This window comes from Hippocampus bargibanti, linkage group LG19, assembly GCF_051943395.1.
Source record: "Hippocampus bargibanti isolate YZ-2025 linkage group LG19, ASM5194339v1, whole genome shotgun sequence".
Taxonomy (NCBI): domain Eukaryota; kingdom Metazoa; phylum Chordata; class Actinopteri; order Syngnathiformes; family Syngnathidae; genus Hippocampus; species Hippocampus bargibanti.
In genome coordinates this window covers 13,758,168-13,782,132 of record NC_142752.1, presented here as the reverse complement: position 1 = coordinate 13,782,132, position 23,965 = coordinate 13,758,168, and the positions used below count along the sequence as shown (strand labels likewise).

The 23,965-nt window shown below is 41.2% G+C and overlaps 1 protein-coding gene across 2 annotated transcripts; it reads left to right on the top strand.

Annotated features, from left to right (window-relative positions):
• The first annotated feature begins 1,561 nt into the window (after positions 1-1,561).
• On the top strand, positions 1,562-22,036 carry lyrm2 (LYR motif containing 2). Of its 2 annotated transcripts, XM_089022257.1 has the most exons (4): positions 1,562-1,658; positions 1,748-1,796; positions 6,998-7,138; positions 20,049-22,036. In XM_089022257.1, exons 2-4 carry the CDS (start codon positions 1,752-1,754, stop codon positions 20,124-20,126), a joined length of 264 nt encoding a protein of 87 aa, XP_088878383.1. In that variant the 5' UTR covers positions 1,562-1,658; positions 1,748-1,751; the 3' UTR covers positions 20,127-22,036. The 2 variants fall into 2 exon arrangements, with proteins under 2 accessions (XP_088878383.1, XP_088878382.1); XM_089022256.1 differs by having other exon boundaries at positions 1,583-1,796.
• Positions 22,037-23,965: the final 1,929 nt, after the last annotated feature.

Below are 23,965 nucleotides of genomic sequence, written 5' to 3'. Positions count from 1 at the left end.
TCAATCAAATAAAGGGATGGCTGATTGGCTGACGTCGAGTTTTTTCAAAAGAACTCCACTTGATTTAATGTCAGTTCCTGACAATGTCACATCATCTTGTCTTGCGATCTATCAACAGTACCTTGGAGATCGATTGGTCGATCACGATCGACGTATTGAGCACCCCTGGTAGGGAATACAGCATGGCGAAATCTACGATAAGTACGATATTAAAGAATAAGGAGGCTGTGAAATATAGTGACGGCTATGGGAGTGAGAGCAAGTGTCATTGGATAGATATTTTAAGAGAAAAGAACATCCTGTAGCCGAGTAATCCGTAGCAGAGATTTGAACGTGTGGGCACCCCTCAGACAGAAGAGCTCCCCGAAGTTTTTATGAAGGGGATTCTCGTTCCAAACAATAAATTTCCTTCCTCCGTCCACCTGCGCCTTCTGCTGACCACCACAAAGGTAAAAAATCATATTCATGATTCTTTTCTTTACGAACATAAGATTAGCCTGGGTTACATTTATGTCATTTGTGTCTTTGCCATTTTGCTTAACATTTTCTGATATATTGCTTTTTGTGTGTTGGTCAGCATTTTAATGTGCAGTTTCATGCATAACATAATGTATAAAATACTGTACTAAAAAGGTAAACATTCAGGGTGTTGGAACGGATTAAAACGATTTACATTATTTGTAATGGGAAAAATGGTTTCGGTGTTTGAACAAATCGGTTTTCGAACAGGGTTCTGGAACGGATTATGGTCGAGAACCGAGGTACCACTGTATATGTAAATGTGTTTGACTTCTCGTACGACGATGAGCGCAGCGGCTGCTCTCTGTGCTCCGGCAAATAAATATCCTACTTGTACGACCTAAACAAGAAGGACTATCTCCACTCTTTATTCTTCCAAATGCATCGCGAAAGCGCTTAAGATCTCAACAACCGCAGTGGCCCTGCTGCGGCTACGTCGTTGCCGTCTCGGATATCGTGTCTCTGGCAGATGTTTTATTTCTTTTTAACCCGCAGCACCGAAAGTTGCTCTTTCTGCTCTCTTTAACGCCAGCCAAAGTCTGACACCATGTCGAGGTGTGGGTCTTCAAGTTTCAGTCGGTTTCAAGCATGCAACGGTTAAAATGGGCTCTCGCAGTCGGGATCCAACATCCGGTAAGACGCTTTCAGTCTAAAAGCACAACAGCTATTACTGCAACTAACGATGCTTCACAGTCTCCGAAAAAAATCTTAGCTTTTATCAATCTGTCTCCACAAACTCTCCAGTTAAGCATTGTTAACATCAGGTTAACAGGCTTAAAGGATATTCTTGGTTTACTCCGAGAATGAGAATATTATACAAGCTAGACTAAATATGGCAGAAAGCACACCGAATTGCATTATTTGCATGAAATATTATTGAGAAAATCAAATGACCATGGCTCAGGCAGGATGAGGCAAAATATAAGCAGAAATAATAATTCCCTGTCCGCTCGTCCGTCCATCTATCTATCAATCGATCAATAAAGGTTGTATATTCCTATTTTCTACCTTTTATTTTGAAGATTGCCAACGCTGCTCGCTGGCGACGGTGACCGTAAAGCACATTGCACAGTCGTAACAATCGCTCAGGTTGAACTTGAACTTTGCCGGTGGAGGTCTGCCTGACCGCAGTTTAAAAGGTTAGTTGCCATCAGCTGGAAAACAACAACAACAAAAAGAAAACACCAGCAGCAGCTGCAACAGAATAAGAGTTATTTTTGTATTGTAGCAAAATGGCGACCTCAAGATTACCGTCTTCCACGCTTTCTTTGAAACAGGTAAAAGCAACACACGCAAAATCAATATTAAATATGATTCAGTCAGTGTCCGAATGTGCCTACCTTTCCCCATGTAGTGCAGTATTCAGGGGCTACACCATTTTGGAAGGTTGTTCGAGTGTCCGAAGAAAAATACAGGATCTGTGACTTGCACGGTGTGAGAAACAGAATGTATGTAGACATGGATAATACTTTACATATTTGAACTTGAAATCTGCATGTTGAAGAGTAACACCTTGAGTGGTAATCTCACCCCATTGTTATTTCCAGAATCATTACATTCTATAAACTCTGTTTTTGCGGCACACTAGTGGTGTTACAAGATTTTCTCAGGTGTGGCAAATTATGCAATATTTATGCCTGTGCCGTGGATCGCCGAGAACAGTGGTCAGCAACCCCCCAAAAAAACTGTCTGGAGCCACAAAAATCTATTAATCCTAAATAAACCTCATAATGGAGGCAACAGAATGTAAATGTATCCACTGTGAGATTAATAACAGTAAATCCGATCCAACACATTCAGTATGTATCTACATTAGCATACTATCAACATGATTAAGCTGTTTGCAAATAATGAGTCTTCATGATTGAATTAAAGGACAACCGACGCGTCCGGAAAAGTTGTGTCCATAATTTGAAAAATCACTTCAAATGACTTCTATTGAGCATATTTACAAAGATTCCATCACATATACCTATATTTTACGTTTTAAGACTCACACTGAAGTAATTCTTTCAGTAATTCTTGTTTTCGAGTTGGTGACGATGCCTGACGTGACGTCACGTCTGCAACGCCCCTGACCGAGAAAGCGACACACAATGCATTTTGGGTACTTTGTTTGGTCTGAAAACTTCGTGTTGAGCCGTGTTGATGGCGAAATTAGCAACACGACTACTATTTGATGCTAGTTGACACAAATTCCCAGCAGACAAATCAGCCCATTTCCAACGGAGCTTGGGCGCTATCTTGTGCATTTTTTGGGAAGCTACATTGGGGTCCTGATGGCTCCAATTGCTACGGGAGGACTTCTTTAATCGAGTGCAAACATTCATGCTTTCCTCTTCAGAACAATTTCAATCATATTCATAACTGCACTGTAAAACCCAACAAATTGAAAGTACTCAAAATTTTTATGGCAACTGATTACGTCAAGGGTGGCCCGGTAGTCGAGTGGTTAGCACACCGCACTTCACAGTGCAGAGGTCGCCGGTTCGCGTCCCGGTCCAGCCTCCCTGTGTGGAGTTTGCATGTTCTCCCCGGACCCGCGTGGGTTTTCTCCGGGTCCTCCGGTTTCCTCCCACACTCCAAAAACATGCATGGCAGGCAGATTGACCACTCCAAATTGTCCCTAGTTGTGAGTGTGAGAGTGACTGTTGTATGTCTTTGTGTGCCCTGCAATTGGCTGGCAACCAATTCAGGGTGTCCCCCGCCTCGTGCCCGAAGACAGCTGAGATAGGCTCCAGCAACCCCCGCGACCCTAATGAGGAATAAGTGGTACGGAAAATGAGATGAGATGATTACGTCAAAATTTTTGAGTACAGTTTACTCAAAATTTTTGAGTAGTGGAAATTCATTTTGAGTTTGACTGAACTTAAATGTTATGAGTTTGTTTGGACATAAATGTTATGAGTTTGAATGAACTTAAAAGATGTACTTTCAGTTAACTCTAATGTTTTCTTGTTATCTTAATTTTTAAGTTAAAATTAGGTTTCATATTTAAGCGTAACCAACTCAAATTTATACTGTTCCATGAAAAAATATATTCATGTATACTGTAATTACATTTGCCTTCTATGTCTAAAAACAAAAACCCACCTCACATGTCTGTTTTAGTCCAGTTTTTTATTAAGGTTTAAAACAACCTTTGATAAAACATTCATGATAACAGTATCAAATGCACAGCATGTCCACGTACCAAAACAACAAATAAACCCCTGAGCAGTTCTTTTTTTAGTAATTAACACAACATCGTGATAAAGATGTAAAATAAACACAACAAAACAGAAAAAAACAACAAATTATACTCTGTTGTTCTGTTAAAAAATAAATTCTATGACAAGCATATACTTGAATAATTACAAGAGAATACATTTCAATGTACTCGTTATAAGGTGCAAATCTAAGTAAAACTTACTAAAAACAAACAGTATTCATGAAATGAAAAAAGACATTTTGGTGAAATCCAGGTTTACACATCTCACAATAATGCCATCGTCTATCACAACAGAAATGCTGTTGGGGTTAAACAAGATGGCGCGAGTTGTCAGTTGTCACGGAGAGAAGTGCGACAGGAATGTTTTCAATGTCTGGATCCTCTTCCCACTGCAAAATATCAATAGACATTTGTGTTAAGTCAGGCAATACATACATTGCATGTTTTGAAGAACTGTGAGTCATCTTCTCGTAGGTATGCATGGAGAGCACGAAGGGCCAGACTGCGTCTCGTGTATATCATGCTGTTGTTTATCAAAAGCAAGAGGAGATAAAAGCCAAGTTTTAATTTGGGGAAAGCGACAGGAGCTTAACATTACAGTACTTGTCTTCAGCATCTCAAACCCAAGACAGTGGCCTATGGAGATCTATGGAGAATTAAGTTTATGTAAAATTCTGTTCAATATAAAAAAAATACATACATGTATTATTTTTAATATGATTCGGGTAATTAATCATGTAGCATTAATAAAAATGTAAACATACCTTAGATAATGGTGGTGTTACTCAATTTCCACCCTGGGGCTAAAAGGTTGAATAGAAAAAAAACAGACAACAAATGTAATCATTTAATTTAATAAAACACCCTGATCCATGTTTACTTTTTAAATTGAATTAGCATGATTTATTGTGCTGCCGTTTAAAACAAAGTTAACTCAAAGCACCAACCTGCTGGCGTTGCAGCATCTGTGTGGCGGATTTCGGCGTCACGAACAAGGGGGCGGGACCTTCTGAAACTCGGCATCTCCAAGGTCATTTTGAAGTCGTTTTGGGACACTTTAACTCATTTTATTGGTGTTTTGCATTTGACTAAAAATATCAGCTTGCGTGTTTTGGGTATTTTAGATGCTATAAAACATTTTTCTGATGTCAGTTCGGAAAAAGTGTACGGCAGGGTGCCCAGAGAAGAGCTGTGGCATTGCATGAGGAATTCTGGAGTGACGGAAAAGTATGTCAGAGCGGTGCAAGACATGTATCATGACTGTAAGACAGTTGTGAGATGTGCTGTCGGTGTGACTGAGGAATTCAAGGTGGAGGTGGGACTCCACCAGGGATCAGCTCTGAGCCCCTTCTTGTTTGCTATGGTGATTGACAGGTTGACAGACGATGTTAGACAAGAATCTCCTTGGACCATGATGTTTGCAGATGACATTGTGATCTGTAGCGAGAACAGGGAACAGGCGGCGGAGAAACTAGATATGTGGAGATATGCCCTGGAAAGAAGAGGAATGAAGATCAGTCGCAGCAAGACGGAATATATGTGTGTGAATGAGAGGGATCCAAGTGCAAGAGTGATGCTACAGGGAGAAGGGATAAAGAAGGTGGAGGATTTTAAGTACTTGGGGTCCAGAGCAATGGAGAGTGTGGAAAAGAGGTGAAGAAGCGTGTCCAGGCAGGCTGGAGTGGCTGGAGAAAAATGTCAGGTGTGATGTGTGATAGAAGGCTTTCAGCTAGGATGACAGGAAAAGTGTATAAAACAGTGGTGAGACCAGCTATGATGTTTGGGCTGGAGACAGTGCCACTGAAGAAAAGATAGGAAGCAGAGCTGGAGGCAGCAGAGCTGAAGATGTTGAGGTTTTCTTTGGGAGTGACCAGGTTGAATAGAATCAGGAATGAGTACATTAGAGGGACAACTCATATTAGAGGCTTTGGAGAGAAAGTCAGAGAGGCCAGACTGAGATGGTTTGGACATGTCCAGAGGAGAGAGAGTGACTATATCGGGAGAAGGATGCTGAGCCTTGAACTGCCAGGTAGGAGACCGAGAGGAAGACCGAAGAGGAGGTTTATGGATGTGGTCAAAGAGGACATGGTGAGGCTGGTGTGAGAGAAGAGGATGCACAAAACCGGGATAGATGGAGGACATTGATTCGCTGCGGCGACCCCTGAAGGGAAAAGCCGACAGGAAAAGAAGAAGAGTTAGGAAACAAAAACATGGTGTCGGTTGTCCTTTAAATCAGCTGCTCTGTATAAAAAAAGCTGTATTCTCCTGAATTGTATTGCATGGTTTCTATTTGATGAGCCTTGTAATGCAGTGTGCCTTCCCGATGCACATTTTAAAAATTGGCTATTCGTTGAAGGTGCAGTGTATAATCCGAAGGGCCTTCAAGTGCAGAAAAGACAGTAGATTACTCAACTTCAAGTCATGTTCAGTCATCCAAGCAGTGGTGGGCCATTCATTTCATAACTAGGCCTTCAGTCGTGCACTGTCGGCGGCGACTGCAAAAAAAAACTACCCACCTATTTAAAATTGCATTTTAACGTGTAGTTCTCTCTTGTTTCTATGTATAATTGTATTTTATTTATTGCATTCTATTTGTTATTGTATTTTATTTATTGTAGTACCTAGTACGTAGTACTGGATGAGTAACAAGAAAGCTTCTTCTCCGAATCTGAAGCCATTGTTTTGATTCTCGAGCAAGGCAAGACGTCCTGGCGTGACGTCACGAACAAGGGGGCGGGACCTTCTGAAACTCTGCATCTCCAAGGTTATTTATAAGTATATAAGTAGTTTTGGGACACTTTAAGTTATTTTTATTGGTGTTTTGCATTTGACTAAAAATATCAGTTTTGGGTATTTTAGATGCTATAAAACATTTTTCTGATGTCAGTTAGGAAACAAAAACAAAGTGTCGGTTGCCCTTTAAATGATCAAATGTTGAGAATGATTTGACACCTACTCTGTTGTAGGATGACCCCTAAAGTTTAACTTCGTTACAATTTGAATGAATTATGTTTCATTGCTTTTGAAATTCTAAAAATGCAATAAAGAAATCCATTTTTAATGCAATATTTATTTTGAGGATTCAAAAAAAACAACAAAATGGAACGTGAATAATGTGTGCATGCATCTTGCAGGTAGAAAACACACGCATTTGGGTTATCAGCGTCTTATAATTGTACATGACTGCATTTGTGGCAGTATAGGTAAAATGATTGCCTGAATGATTATCAGTCATTTTGAGCATCATTTTTATTTTTTTGAACCCAGTTTTTACAGCGGCAGAACATTTTGGGAGTTTACAGAAACATATTGAGGACGATACGACGAGTACCAGATGAAACAGATCGGAAGTATCTTCGAGACTGGGCGACAGATGAATTCAAGCGGAATAGGAATGCCACCGATCAGGTGACACCTTTCATTCATATTTAGACCTGCCATGCTTTTTTGTTTTATTTTGTCTTTGCGCATATAAACCTGGAGAACTTTCTATTATTCAAGCTGACTTCATGAGACAATTTCAGGAAGTCATTTTGTCAGAACTAGTCGTTTGATGCCGCATCAAATGTATCAGTCACAAAAATGACACTCTGCAGCGTCTTCTGCAGCGGCCCAGTATGTCCCTCGTTTTGATGTCTTTCTTCTTGCTGATACAGTAAAGTCTCGTTATATCGATATCGGTTATATCGATAGTACCGCTTATTACGATACTATTTCTATGACCGCAAGGAGAAAATTACATGCGCGCAGGGTCGGATATATCGATAGTCCCGGTTATATCGATATTTTTCAGACTCCCGAGAATATCGATATAACGAGACTTTACTGTATTTCAAAAGGTGATGTGTAAATTTAGTTTGAAAGAACTTGGGTACCAACGGAACACCTTTTCCCTCAAAATGAATGAAAGGGTGTTTCTTGGTCCTTGTTTGTGTGTCAATGTCTAAAGTAAAGCCTAAAGTACAGGTGACGACCGGGTTCCGTTACAACCAAACGGTCGAGATCCAGTCGAGATCCATTCAAAATGACCGATGTGAGTTTACACTGCAGCGTCGGTGTGAAACATACGGCCCGCGGGCCGGAACCGCCCCCAAGGAGCTTCATCGGGCCCGCAGGATTTTTAGTGGAAAAAAATGCACAAACGACATGGAATTCATATTTTTAATGAGGTGCGATTCAAGGATTGTCCACTAGAGTGGTGCTGTTTTGATCAACTTAAAAGAAAACAGCGGTGTTTCTTTTCACCGGGGTCTTTTTTTCAACCGTGGTTTCAACACCCTCATTAGCCAAAATATTCAACATCCAAACGGAGAAAAGTAGACTAGGAGTGGAGAATTTTCAATGACAAATTTACCATGTCATATTTTTTCACAGAGATGCGTGGGAAAACTTTGTGCTTGGTATGTTAAAACTTTGTGCTTGGTGTGTTTTCGACAAGTTTCGATATTGAGGGGATATATTCAACGCCTGTACGAGACAGGATTACTGTGGGAGTTTGAGAAACGTTTTCAGGTATTTGGTGAACTTGAGACAGAATTTTCAGTTTTTCGCTCACATTTCACAGTTAAAGCTTCTGATCTACCGGTCGAAATCCAGCTAGAAATAATTGATTTGCAATGTGATGCAGATTTGAAGGGCAAATTTACCTCCGTAGGTCTGAACAAATTTTAGCAGTACAGTGGAGCCTCAGTTTACGAACACCTTGCCTTACGAATTTTTCGGTTTACGAACGTTACATTTATGAAAATTAAACTTTGGCATACGCTCTACTTTTCGGGATACATATGGAGCGCCGACCCACCATGGCTGGCGGAGTAATCTTCGGCGGAAGAACACCAAAGCACACGACAGAACAGCACCCCAGCCGGCCTACCTTTCTCTGAGAGCACATGTCAATGGTCTTCACAGATTTTTTACAGATACTTTTGCTGTTATGGGACCGAAAAAGACCCAACCACAGGCTCGTGTTCAGCCGAAGAAGACACAAAACAAAATTACAGTCGAGGAGAAGAAGGAGATCATCGAAAAACACAAACGAGGTGTGCGTTTGTCTGATTTAACAGCCCAGTGCCGATATGCTAAGTCCACCATTGCTACCATCCTTCGCAACAAAGCAGCCATTGAAGGTGCTAGTGTTGCTCAAGGTGTTTCCGTGCTGTCAAAGCAACTGTCTCGGCAATAGAAGAAGTCGAAAAACTTCTGTTAATTTGGATTAACTAAAAGCAGCTATCCGGCGACAGCATGAATAAAGCAATTATATGCGAGAAAGCACGGCAAATTCACTCTGATATCGCCATGGGGCAACCTGGAAGTTCGGCGCTTATTGATGATTTTAAAGCCAGCAACGGATGGTTCGAGAACTTTAAGCACTGTACTGGGATTCACTGCGTTAGTCGTCATGATGAAGCAGCCAGTTCTGACAGTAAAGCTTCCGAAGCCTTCAAGGGATCATTCCTCGAACTGGTGAAAGAAGAAGGGTATGTTCCTCAGCAAGTATTCAATGCAGATGAGACCGGCCTTTTTTGGAAAAGGATGCCTAACTGGACTTTCATAACACAGGAAGAGTAGTCTGTCCCTGTGCATAAACCAATGAAAGATAGGCTAACCCTCCTGTTTTGTGCTAATGCCAGTGGTGACTGCAAAATAAAACCAATGTTGGTTTTATTTTACCTTTGTAAACAAATCTTCCCAGTAATGAATATCAATAAAACAAAAATGCGTTCAAAGGTCACGAACAAGCAATTAAATGACATTGGGAAAGTTTCACCTAGTCAGGACATGACACCTGGTATTGATGCACTTGTACAGGCGAAAAGATGCCAAATATAAGGAACAAAAACAATGGTTTAAAAATTCCTTTCTTTATGAATATCATTTAATCTTAAAGTCCATTATTATATTTTTAGATACCAATTTATTGTTAAAGTTTTGTGCCGTTGTAGAATCATTGGGATCTGTTGCAATGCATCTGTGTGAATGATAAAAGTAAATTACACATTTGTTCATGAAACGAAATGTTGTGAAAAAGGAATGCTCGTTAAATGTCATTGTTTTCCTAATGTTCTTGTGCTTCTTTACACCAAAACTAATGAAAGACGTGATATTTTGGTTAAATATAGCATGTATGGTATAATTTTAATGGTCCGGCCCACTTGACATCTACCGAGGCCATATACATGTGAAATGAGTTTGAACCCCTGCACTACAGGATAGTATACAATGTCAATCTGTTGTTTCTATGCAACATTTTCTATTATAAACCAAACTGCTTACAGTTAAATGATAAATATTATAACTTTTCGTGTCGTTTTTATCGTTTTATATTTCGTATTATTATTATCGTTCTGCTGACCCAAATACGCACGGTTTCCCACGCATACACGATTTTGAAAAATCCCTCCTAATGGAGAATTCAAAAGAGGTCACCCAACACACACGCTCAGATTTACGGACGCCAAAGGAAAAAAGTCTCAAACAGGCGGTGGCGGCGTGGGCCTGATCCCGCGCGCCCAAATGCCGACGGCTGATCCGCCTCGGCTTTCACCCATCTGGGGGACCCTTGACCCGAGCGCGGACGCCCACCCGCCTCAATGGCATGGACACTCCCCGCTCACCGGTGTCATTGTGACAGGTGGTGCAACACCATCACGCGCTAGCTGGACAAAATTGTCGTACGCGTTTGTGAAGTAACAGTTCTTTTGTATCCTCATTTTGTGCAATCCTGTAATATTCTCTGTTAAGATAAATGAGGCATGCTGAATGTTCAGCGGATCTGCAACGCAGCCACAGCGCTACACAAGGTCCTTGACAGCGATTAAAAAACCGTTACTCTCCGTGCTCTGGCAAATAAACATCCTACTTGTTCAATCTAATCAAGGACAGAGTCTTTATTCTACCAAATGCATAGCAAACACGCTGCAGATCTCACCGTAGCGGTCCCAGCCGTGAATTAAAGGACAACCGACGCCTCCGGACAAGTTGTGTCCATAATTTGTAAAATCACTTCAAATGACTTCTACTGAGTGTATTTTACAAAGGTTCCACCGCATAGAGCTATATTTTACGTTTTAAGACTCGCGCTGAATATTCAGGAAGTCTTGTTTCCGAGTAGGTGACGACGTGACGTCACATCAGGAACACCCCTGACCGAGAAAGCGACACACAATGCATTTTGGTTACTTTGTTTGGTCTGAAAACATCATGTTGATCCGTGTTGATGGCGATATTAGATGGAAAACACATAACGTGATGGTGAATCGTGTGTTGCACCAAGACTACTATTTGATACTAGTTGACACAAATTCCCAGCAGACAAATCAGCCTGTTTCCAACAGAGCTTGTGTGCCATCTTGTGCATTTTCTGGGAGCTACATTGGAGTCCAGACGCCTCAAAATGATACGGATGGACTTTTTAATCGAGTGCAAACATTAATGCTTTCCTCTTCAAAACTATGTCAGAGATATGACAGACAGACAGACACCGTGGACAGAGACTCAGAACCAGAAAGATTGTCCCCACTGCCGGCAGGAGACGCAGTCATCAGATGACATACGTCTGAATTCTGCGCCCCTCTGCCAAGCTATTTATTGAGAGTATATGTAAATTACAGTGATATATTAGTAAACATAGTTTTCTTGATTTGCATACCACGCCTCTGGGCGTTCTGAGCAACAACAGATGTAAGCAGTAAAACATATACATTTTAATTGGTTGTCTTTTCCATGAACTGATAAGTTTATAATCTGGCGCTTGTGCAGGATGTTTAAGCCGTAAATAACTCCGGTGAAAAAGGAGTATCTCAAGCCCTAAATTCTGTGCAAGGCCGGACCTTCTAGAATCTTGATGGAGACGACGGTTCATCGTGCCGTATCAGATTTACTGTGGCCATCTGCGCTTTGACTGTAGGCCCATTGTTTAGTTGGTCAGCAAAGCACGGCACTTTTAAACATGATAAATTATTATTCTCCATCATTCCCACCTCTTAATCATTTTTAAAAGTGATAGCAAACATTATCTTGACAGTGATCGTGGAGTGTAAAAAATGTGGAAAAAAAACAAAATAGTAAATATAATGGCATATATGTGTCTATACTATTGGGATATAGGTATATAGGTAAAATACAAGACAGAAGACATTCCCCGCAATAGCCTAACAATCAATGGGAAGCATGTATGTATATATATACCCCACAGTCCCACCTCTTAATCATATATTTCAAAATTGCATTTTCATTAGTCTGATTATATGACTGGAGTGTCATTTTAAATTACTGTTCAACAAATTGCTCATTGATGACAGTTTCAAAATCACGGTGGGCATTTGGAAACAGTTCAACTTAATTTGAAGACACCAGATAATAACCAATATACCTAAAAAACATATTTTTCTTTTTCATTTAAAAACAAATTTGGGAACAACTCTCATTTCATCCCCGCCCCCCTTTTTTTTTTCTGGGGAAAAGAACAACGATATTGGGATAAAATGTACGTCAGCATGCAATCCGATCTTAGCATGCAGGGAAAATCCAGATCGGTCCCTCCGTCCAAAGGCCGTGAGATACGAGTTCCACATCGCTTGACTCCACACCCCTCGATTGGCTGCGTGACTGGTCCCTCTGGTCATCTGGTGGCCCCTTCCGTCACCTGCCTCGACGCGTCTGTGGTAGCAGCCTGGTATATCATGGTCCAGTCTGCTCCGTGGTTTTTTGATGAACCCCATTTCCCCCGTCTGTAGTCTCCAACCGTTGATACAAACCTTCCGTCTCTGGCCACTCCGTCTGCAGTCCCCCTACTCAGGAATTCACTCGAACGGTCTGCAAGAAGGTGGTTAACGTGGAAAAAACAAAAACAAAACAAACAAAAACTATCTTTCCCCTTAAACATTAAAAATCTCCAACTACATTGCCTGAATCAGCATAGGAGTTGATCTCCCATCAACTGCTTTCTCTAGCACCTTTAAAAACCCTTACCATCTCTTTGGCTAACCCGTCTCCTCCTAATATTCTAATCAGGAAACAATTCATACACAACATCAACAACTGTTCACCCGACTTGAATATCATCAACAACTGCACCCAATCCCCACTCTAACTGTTGAAACTTTAGAGTTCATATTGATGAGCAACTCTCTTTCTACCATTCCACCCAACACCCAAATTACCAAAACCGCATTCTTCTACCTTAAAAAAAGTTTTCTAGTCTCCGCTCTGTTTCCACACACTGCTGCACACACCCCCATAAATACTCCCACAATCAAGGCCTCATCTGATCTTTCCTGACCCTCACCAAAACACTCTGTCTCGCAGCCCCCAATCCTCTAACACAAATCTTCTTGACATCCCCGCAGCCAGACTCAGAACTGGGGGGCATCCAGCCTTCAGATAGATAGCCGCCCCCGCCCATGGGACGCAACCTCAAAAACTAAATTGTTCCATAATGCTTTTTTTCATGTTTTAATCTCGTTACTCATGCTTCCTTTTAGATCGATTTTTGGCGTCAATTAAGTATGCTTGTCTTCAGGCGTACATTTAATTTAGCATTTTTAGCTCTTGTGAAGCATCTATGAGTGCAATAAAAAGCGCTTTCAAATTACATTTATTAATATTATCATCATTAATATACGAGTTTCTTGGTGTGGCATATAAACCATCTTTTCCTTTTATTCTTATTTCCTGTTGCTTCGCTGATATTGTAAAAATTTCGAACAAAGTAGCCACTGTGACAATCGGGATCATTCTAACAAAAACAATGTGGCCATTTTTTTTCTCTTTGAAACCATTTGCCGAATGCTGCCGCACATCTGACGCATGCTGGATATATTTGTTCGATTGGTCAATTGCATGCTGGTGTCGGTCAAAATGTTGTCTATCTCTCCCCCCACTCCTTTCTGAAAAAGAGCAGAAGTTGAGGCATTTTAACAAAACAACCAAATAAAGCACCTCCAATTAGTCAGTTTGCATGAGGGTATCATGTAAACCCCCCAAAAACCATACGAATTGGAATTTTTCTTTCCATTTGGGAAAATAAAGAAAGGTCAAATTGGCCACAGAGTGGCTTCCAAGCAACAAAATCTCCTATCATGCAGCGAGAAAAATCCCATCTTCACACCAAGATAAGTGAATGGGAAATGTCCACGTATAAACGTATAATGTCTGAAATTGTCAGTCAAAATTTCACTTCTGGAAAAATGGATTCAAAACTAACAATTTTTTTCCCAAAACGTTTGCGAAAAACAGCTTTTCATACTATTGAGACACAGCTCACGAGGCATTTCTAACAATTAACATTACCAACCAATGAGCTTCCTGATAGGTCCACACAGCTGCCACATCCTCCACACACCTTTGGAAATTAGAATAGGGATCAATGTCGTTTTCGAATGTGTCAAAGGCATTGTGAAGTGGGGTGATTATCATGAGGTCGGTCGGGTCATGTGGAGGAAATCAAGGGATCAAAGCCAGTACTGTTGCAGGAGTTCAGTGGTTGCAGTGGAGTTGTATTGTGAGAGATTGTTCATTCAGAGTCCTTTTCTGCAGCAAATCATGCTTCAGCTTTCTGAGGTTCAGGTCTGTGATGCCAGCAGCAAGCACTTTCAGTTGAGTTTCCATCCCAGGGAGCAGGTGGGATGTCTCTTGGCGTTGTGGCTTGATCGCTGAACGGGTGGCAGCAAATGTGTTTCAGCTTTCTCAAGTTCATTTCTTTGAGGCCAGCAGCAAGCGTTTGGAGTTCAGTTTCTATCCCAGGGAGCAGGTGGGATGTCTTGGCTTTGCGGCTTGACAGTGCTGTGGACATCGTGGAGCTTGTCTGAACGGGTGGATGCAAGTGGCTGTGCATTCAGAGTCCATTTCTTTCACGTCACCACAATTTGAACAGCCAGCTTGATTTCAGAGATTTCCTCGCACACGCCCTCAGGCACTCATCCTACCGCCCCACAGCCATGCTGCCTTGGTCAAGCCTTTGCGGCCAGCCGGCCATAATTTTGAAGTGGAGCTAGAGGGATGGGCCAGCCGTGCTGGAACCTGGACACATTAATTTACATTCGGTCAGATTTTTTGTTTGTTAGTTTTTTTCTTAATTAGAGGAGCATAGCTTCCCGCAAATTCCCTGAATGTGTGCGGCGCAACCAAAGACGTTCCTATCTTGTCTTCTCAAAAATGTGACAAGTCGATTTGTAGCCTGGACATTCCCACAGTCACCTTCTCGGCCTTGATTCGGGATCGCTGCACATAAAGTAACATTCAAAAATGAATTTGTCAGGTAGTGCCATCTGAGGTGGAGGAGAGATAGAATTGAGTTGGCATTTCTCAAACATCACTTTGCACTTTACAAATCAAGTACGGTGGCCACACATTAACTATTTCCATAATTTCAATAATTTCAATAATTGAATCATGTTTATAAAGGCTGAATCTGATCCCACAGTCGCATAGCAGTTACCAGTTCGAAAATATAATTGGTATCATTATTAATTCTTCCTTTTTTCTTTCTTTTTATCAATCGCCGAGCAAGTTCCATCTGTTACAGTACAAATGATCATGCTTTTATCACGTTTATATTGTATTAATTTACTCAAATTAATCAAGCTTTAATTGTTTCCTTCATCAGTGTCTTAGCTCAGTCAGATAGTTTCAAACTAACATACTGCATGGGAATGCACACTGTTTGTTTCACTTTCACCCCACAATGGGGAGTCTTGTACTCTTCACAGTTGCACCGTAAATTTTGAACAGAGTGACAGGTCGCCCTGATAAGGAACCACTCACAGAGAAAGCCAGATCTCGCTCTTTTGCTATAAAAGACAACTTCCTGATTTAATGTGAAGGAAATAACTACGGCATCTTAGTTTTCTCATCTGAATACTTGTATGTTTAATATCGGGTTGAACATATCTTGTCACCTCTTAAAACATTTTGATCTTCTTTTTCAATTTGGTCAACTTTTTGGTGAACAGCTTGTCGCGCTTGAATGTTTGTTATCCTCCCCTTCTTGTGATTTATGACTGCATGAGGAGCCCCTCACACATTGATTAGAGTATTTTGTTAACAAACGCCGTGTAAATTCTTCTTTTCTTAATCCAATCAATATCCTCAACCCTCACAACAGTGTTAACAATTGTGCTAAACCTTATATCACATTTTTGGTGAGCTCAGGTATTCTTGCCTACAGGTTTAACCCATCAACTCCTTATTTCTAATCTAATTCCTTCAGTCTAGATGTACGCACGTATTATATCGTCGACACAGCTCACCTTTTATTTCCAGAACCATCAGTACTCACCACTCGAGAACAAATGCTATCTCATAACTGCCTCAAAACAAAACGTATGCGGAAAAAGTGGTCAACACCGCTTCTCTCTATCCACTGTAATTGAAAGGGGAAAAATGCAACAAGTTAATTCAAACCTCAAAACATCATTGTTTTTAAACTTTTACTCTACCAAAGCATACCGTCCTCACATTTCTTCCCACTGAGGCAATGATGAATTATAGACCTTGTCTTTTTGCTATATTAGCTGCCCAAGCGAGGCAAAAATCAACAGTACACAAAACATTCCAGATTAAACGAGCAAAATAACATGCCTTCCCGCATACCCAAAAATAATTTCTAATTATTCATCGTATTGTTTACTTCATTTTAGAGCATATTTTCTCGAACCATCATAATCCTTCTAAATGTATCAATATCAATCACAATTCCATACAACACGTATTCCAATAGAATGCCATCCATCACTAATATGATTTTTGTCTCTCTCTTTCCTGATGTAAAATGTAAAATTCTAACTCACGTTACCCTCTGAAATCTGAAACCAAATACTTTGGGACTTTTTTGGACCCAACTCGCATTTCTCTCTGTGCGAAAATGCGGTCCGTGTCCGTTTCAAAATAATTTTGGCAGTTTTCTTGCCTTCGGGCACTTCTCTTTGCTTACAACCATACGGCCATAATATGCTAAATTTTCTTTTTGCCCAATCTTTATATTTTAATAACGTTTTTGTTCCGCCAACATCTCTTTCAGAGTAAAGTTACTCTCTTTTTATAGGCATAATTATATCGCATTATCGATTTGGTGTTTGCCATCGACGAGCATTAATTCATCAACCTTATTTCGGCACCTCAGATCGAAGGCAGTTTGATTTTGAATGTCCGAGTAGGACTGACCACATTCCAACACTTCGTCCGTCCAAAGCAGAAACAAGTGTGTTGTCAACTTTTTATCCTTTCGGGGCGCCCCTAAATACTGCCTGAGATCTGCGGGCCGGAACACGCATCGCGCTACCTTTTTCCACCTTTTTCTTGTGTGGTCTTCCATCAATTTTTTTTTCTTTCGGCAACGTAAATATTTACTTGAACAAACAGTGTCGATCCTTCAACGTCTATATCAACCAATTGTTTTTTTCTACAAATTCTTCTTCATCGAGGCAGATTGGCAACTAATTTGATTTAACTCGTTTCCAAAAAACGGGAAGACTTTCGCTTAGTGCCTCGACTTCACTGTAATCTACATGAAATCGCAATCTCGTTCCGGCGTGTTTTTTCGAAATAAAATATTTAGGTTCCGGCTCCAAATAAAATTTTCATTAATACTATCGAAGCAGAGCGAATTATTAGCGTTCAATTTTTCGCCACATCCCCCTTCTCTCTCTCTTTTTTTTATTATTTCTATGAATTTGGTCCAGTTCTTCACCGCATAGGGTGGACTCTATAACTGGGTTCGTTCAGTAGGACAGCAATTCAAATTTACATTTGTGGTTTCTCCTTCTTCAACCCCCAAAAGGGTGAGGAGAACTTGCATACTGCATCCACAAAAGTCTGCTGTTTGAATCCCACTGTATATTATATGAATTACGACACGTTATCGCAATTCCAATCACACTCAGATGCGGTCACGCCCGAAACAACCCCGCGACAGAGTCAAGCTCGCAAGCTTGACACACAGACCCGCATGCTCACACATTGACTCACACAGGCACACAGACACAGTCACACAACCACAAGGATGATCAGTCCTTGTGTACCCAAAAACTAAGCTCAGTTCAGCACTCTCACTACCACATGAACTAGCTTAATTTTTTTCGAGGCTTTTCATTCTTCCAGACCTTCAAAAGGCTGTACTATCCAATCTTCAAGACCCAAACAAATAGGCTTGTCCTAAAATCAGTATCCGACTGACTTTCCGTACGGTTTTTTCCATGGCGCAATGGCCCTTTAGAACGTTCTCATTTTCCTTAAATCAGTATCCGACTGACTTTCTGTACGTACTTTTCCATGGCGCACTGGCCCCTTAGAACGTTCTCTATCTTCCAAGACCCAAACAAATAGGCTTGTACTATCGTTTATCAGACTGACCTCAATTTGTGGAGGCGATCCTTCCGGTCCCGAGCCCGCCCAGGTTCGTTGGGATGGCGTTTGCGTCTCACCCGGCGAGCAGGCCTGGCTTCTGCCCCCAAGAAAAGGAGGTCCTCTCGAAATCTTGTTGGCCTTGCCGGTGCACCGGTTCTTGACAGTTGCCGTAGACCGCTCACCGCAGGAGACGCGTTGCCATCCCGGACGAGCCCCCAAAAATGTCAGAGATATGACAGACAGACACCGTGGACAGAGACTCAGAACCAGAAAGATTGTCCCCACTGCCGGCAGGAGACGTAGTCATCAGATGACATACGTCTGAATTCTGCGCCCCTCTGCCAAGCTATTTATTGAGAGTATATGTAAATTACAGTGATATATTAGTAAACATAGTTTTCTTGATTTGCATACCACGCCTCTGGGCGTTCTGAGCAACAACAGATGTAAGCAGTAAAACATATACATTTTAATTGGTTGTCTTTTCCATGAACTGATAAATTTATAATCTGGCGCTTGTGCAGGATGTTTAAGCCGTAAATAACTCCGGTGAAAAAGGAGTATCTCAAGCCCTAAATTCTGTGCAAGGCCGGACCTTCTAGAATCTTGATGGAGACGACGGTTCATCGTGCCGTATCAGATTTACTGTGGCCATCTGCGCTTTGACTGTAGGCCCATTGTTTAGTTGGTCAGCAAAGCACGGCACTTTTAAACATGATAAATTATTATTCTCCATCAAACTATTTGAATCATATTCATAACTGGATGAGTAACAAGAAAGCATCTTCTCCGAATATGAAGTCATTGTTTTGATTCTCGAGCAAGGCAAGACGTCCTGGCGTGATGTCACGAACAAGGGGGCGGGACCTTCTGAAACTCACCATTTCCGAGGTCCTTTTGAAGTAGTTTTGGGACACTTTAAGTCCTTTTTATTGTTGTTTTGCATTTGACTAAATTAGGAAACAAAAAATGGTGTCGGTTGTCCCTTAAAAAAAGGGTCTGGTGGTCGTAACTGGCACCGGTCGTAAATCTGATGTTACCTGTATTTTTTTAAAGTCATGCACGCACATTCATTCACATCACAACTTCCTGCCATTTTTACGCAAGAGAATTGTGGCTAACAAGGAAAAAAAATGACACAATACTCTGTTTTATCTCAGAATCCTGACTTTAATCTAAGAATTCTGTGTGTGTGTGTGTGTGTGTGTGTGTGTGTGTGTGTGTGTGTGTGTGTGTGTGTGTGTGTGTGTGTGTGTGTGTGTGTGTGTGTGTGTGTGTGTGTGTGTGTGTGTTTATTTGTTTGTTTGTGTGGCTAGTCTTGTGAGGACCACCTACATTTTATACCATATGTAGTGAGGACATTTTTGAGGAGTGAGGACCTTTTGGCCCGTCCTAACAGGTTTTTCATTCTAAATGCTTCTAGAGGGTCTAGATGTGTCGTTGTTAAAGTTTCAGAGTGGTCCTCACAAATTCACCCAAAATGATTTTTTGGTGTGTATTTTCATTTCACTTTTTATTCACACCCACACTTTTTATTCACTGTGTGTGTGTGTGTGCGCATGTGTGTGTGTGTGTGTGTGTGTGTGTGTGTGTGCGCGTGCGTGCGTGCGTGTGTGTGTGTGTGTGTGTGCGTGCGCGCGCGCGCTCGCATCACGTATCAAGTCAAGTATTTTCCTCTCAAGTCTCCAAGTCAAGAAGGTTCCCGACCCCTGCCCTACATGAACAACACGGGCCGAATTGTATCTTAATTTTATAAATTCTTCACGATGTGGTCATTAAAACATAAACACTTTCAAAACATTTTTTTTTGTACCTCGAAACTTATAACACCAATTTTAAGGTGGGGCAGAGAGGGCTCTAAATGACCTTGTGGAAGGGATAATTAAAAGCAAAGCAAAATTCTGAAGGGACTGACGACTCCATCTGATGAAGTGATTCATGTGCTCATGTTTATCCCTTTTGATCCTTCCATCAGGATGTCATTTGTCTGATCAGACAAGCGAACAACCACCTGCAGGAACTTCAAAGGTCCTTGGCATTGGCTACAAATTAAACACAGAAAACGACTGAGGACTATTCCACATCCTGTCAACTCAGAATAGATTGAAACAGGTTTAATCCCTTGGATGCAGTGAGTGGACCGTGAGGGCTTGCAAGGCCTTCTCTGCTGGCCTAAAAATATCAGAATCACAGACTAATGTTAATTATATTTTGTCCATGTGTAACGGAGTCATGCACGAAGATTATTAAATTATGACGGAAATGACACAATGGCGCACAGTGTGGCACTAACGTCCCCCGTAGCTCATGCAGAGCTACTTGGGAAATCGCATGGTGAGTCGCATTTCTCAGATTAACTCTGGATTAACTCGCATTCATGCCGATATCTGATTTTGTTTTCCCTTTTGTACTGCGTGGTGTATCTAATTAGTTCTCCGATTCCTTCCAAGTCCAGATTACTTTTTGTATCAAGGGTATTAATTCAAGTTTTGTCAAGTGGAACTTTCAAGCAGCTGTGCTTCAATCGTGCTTTTCTGTTGCGCAGCGCAAAATGAAACCCATGCGACTTCATCTTTCCCTTCTGCCATACTGTGTTGCAGATAATGATTGTTTCATTTCGGTTTTATTGTACAGTGATACCTCGGTTTACGAACCCCTTGGTTTATGAACGGTAAATTATGAAAATTGAAAATTTTACCTTAGCATACGAACTATGTTTTGGGATACACACGGAGCTGCCACAATGAGTTATGTGTCGGTCGCGAACGAGCCCGTTCTTCTAACAAGAAAATGTCAGGCGACTGTTTTCCCTGCCCCCAGTCGTCGGTTAAAGCCACATGATTGGTCAAGAACGCAGCAGTGAGGGGCGGGGGTTTACAGACAGAGACGGAGTGAAGCCATTCTCCAAAAAAGAAAATGGCTCCCGACATTTTATTTGTCCTCTATTCCCCGCCCCCGGTCTTCTGTTAAAGCCACGTGATTGGTCAAGAATGCAGCAGTGAGGGGAGGTAGTTTAAACATTAAAGAGACAGGCAGACGACAGAGAGAGAGTGACAAAATGGATAGAAAACAGTGAAATTTGGGCTCGTTTCACTTTGATTGTTCAAAGGCAGAGTGTAGACTGGAAGGTTAAAAATCCCATCAATCAGGCTCCACAAATAACCCGCACTAGCCATCAGTTCAATTTGAAATGAAAAGACAAGCAAGGGAACCAGCTAATAATGATGTTTCTAGTGTGTCTGCTTGCATCTGTTGCTGTTGCAATATCACAACCTCCAAGATATACAACCCAGAGCTCCTTGAGACACTTTATGCAAAAAGCTATCCATTCCATCAGGCCATCAACGACCATCACAAAGGTAAATAAAACGAATTTATTATATAGTACAGTTTATTTCTTTAATTATAATACCATAGCACATTTATTATACATAAAAAAGTTTTAAGGCTTAGAAAATTAGAAAGTACAACATGATGTTTTATGGAGACCTGAGAACGGATAATTCTCATTTTAATGGTTTCCTATGGGAAATTAATTTTTGGCATACACACTTTTCACCTTACACACACTCTCTGGGAACCAATTAAGTTCGTAAGCCAATGTATCACTGTATATCGTTGCTTGTGTCATTTTTCATTTGGCCGTGATGTGTTCGTGGGTGTCGGCAGTTCGCTGCTGCCGCCATTATCGCACGCTGCACCGCGTTGCGCCACCGTCTCGGCATGTGATGCGTTCGGCGACATCATGTAAATAACAGTAAACTTGTGTTGTATTTCCCTTTTCTGTAAATAACCACTATACGATCACACATTGTTCATTCTGTTTTGTTATGTACAATGTTTTGCATCTGCAGAGCTACCTGGGAAGTCACATGTTATTCACAAGACGAAACCCATGCAAGTTCACTTATCCCTTCTGCCAGACTGGGTTGCAGTAATAAAATAAAGAAAAAGACACATCCACACGTCTGGTATTATTAATACGGCAGCAATGTGGAGCTCAAGACAGTCACCGTTGTGACACCCGTCACACATGAATTCTTATTAAAAAAGTTCCACATTGTTTTTCAGATTCATTGCTTTCCCCCTGTCGTGCTGCTTCGAGATGTGTGTTTTGGTATTTAAGCATTTTACCAATCACATTTCAGCCATCATTTGTTACCCAGGTCAGAAATCTACCTTGTTCCTTCACAATCAGTTCTATGGGCCCTGGAGCATCAAATGTGTCGATGAAACTGTTGCCTTAACTTAACTAATCAGATTTCGAGTTGGCAACCCAAAAGTGGTACTAGTGCCTTCTTGCAGGCGCTGGTAAACATCGAGTTTTCACAAACTATGATTGGCGGGTCACGAGCCAATCATAGTTTGTGAAAACTGCTCTTATCCCTAGCTGCGAGTGACAAGATCATACTGGCCAGAGCTAGCACACTGTATTGGTGGCGAGCTGCATAAACAAATATATTGTGATTTAATAGCAGTTTTGTCAACCCACAATGGCTGAAGGAGGAGAAGAAATAGATTTGGTTTAGGCATTTACTGCTAAAGCCATTGTCAAGACGGACTTTTCAAGCAAAGATGGACATTAAGAAAGGTCACAGTCATTTCCTCGCGAATGGTACCCTCTAGTGGACTCACATTAATAATAATAATAAGAATACATTTCATTTTAAGCACCTTTCAAAGCTCTCAAGGACACTTTACAGTCACAGGCAAGCATAGTTACTAGAACAAATAAAATGCAATAACAAATACAATGCCATAAATAACATACAATTATAAATAGAAACGAGAGAGAACTACACAGAAAATGCAATTTTAAATAGGTAGGTAGTTTTTTTGCAGTCGCCGCAGACGGTGCACGACTGAAGGCCTAGTTATGAAATGAACGGCCCACCACTGCTTGGATGACTGAACATGACTTCAAGTTGATTAATCTACTGTCTTTTCTGCACTTGAAGGCCCTTCGGATTATACAGCACCTTCAACGAATGGCCAATTTTTAAACTGTGCATCAGGAAGGCGCAGTGCATTACAAGGCTCATCCAATAGAAACTTCTTCTTTTCCCTTCAAGGCACAGGTGTCAAAGTCAAGGCCCGCGGGCCGCCACATCATTTTTTTTCGGCCCGCGAAAGCAAATCAAACTTGTTAAATTCCATGATGATTACTAAAATCTGAGCCAAAATGTCATATTTTTGGATGTGAACCACAATAAAAGTCATTATTCTTGACTTCAGATTTGAAAACGAGTTATTCATTAATTTGCTGTGTGCTCTATATGTAATATTTGAAGGGATTTAAACATTCTAATGGGTTCCCCAAATTCATAACGGCCCTCGAGAGGATAACTACAATGTAGCCCGCGGCAAAAAATGACTTTGACACCCCTGCTTCAAGGGGTCGCCACAGCGAATCAGTAACCTCCATCTTCAGAGGTATGATACGCATGTTTGTTTTGGCCCAGCTTTTACGTCGGATGCCCTTCCTGACACAACCCTCTGTATTTATCCAGGCTTGGGACCGGCACAGGAAGACTTATGTCCCTTTGTGGCTACAGAACATTTGTGGCTACTCATCCAATAGAAACTATGCAATATAATTCAGGAGAATACAGCTTTATTTATATATAGCAGCTGATTTAAAGGACAACCGAAACCCTTTTTTTGTTTCCTGACATCAGAAAAATGTTGTATAGCATCTAAAATACCCAAAACACGCAGGTTGATATTTTTAGTCGAATGCAAAACACCAATAAAAATGAGTTAGTGTCCCAAAACTACTTCAAAATGACCTCAGAGATGCCGAGTTTCAGAAGGTCCCGCCCCCTTGTTCGTGACGTCACGCCAGAATCAAAACAATGGCTTCAGATTCAGAGAAGATGCTTTCTTGTTACT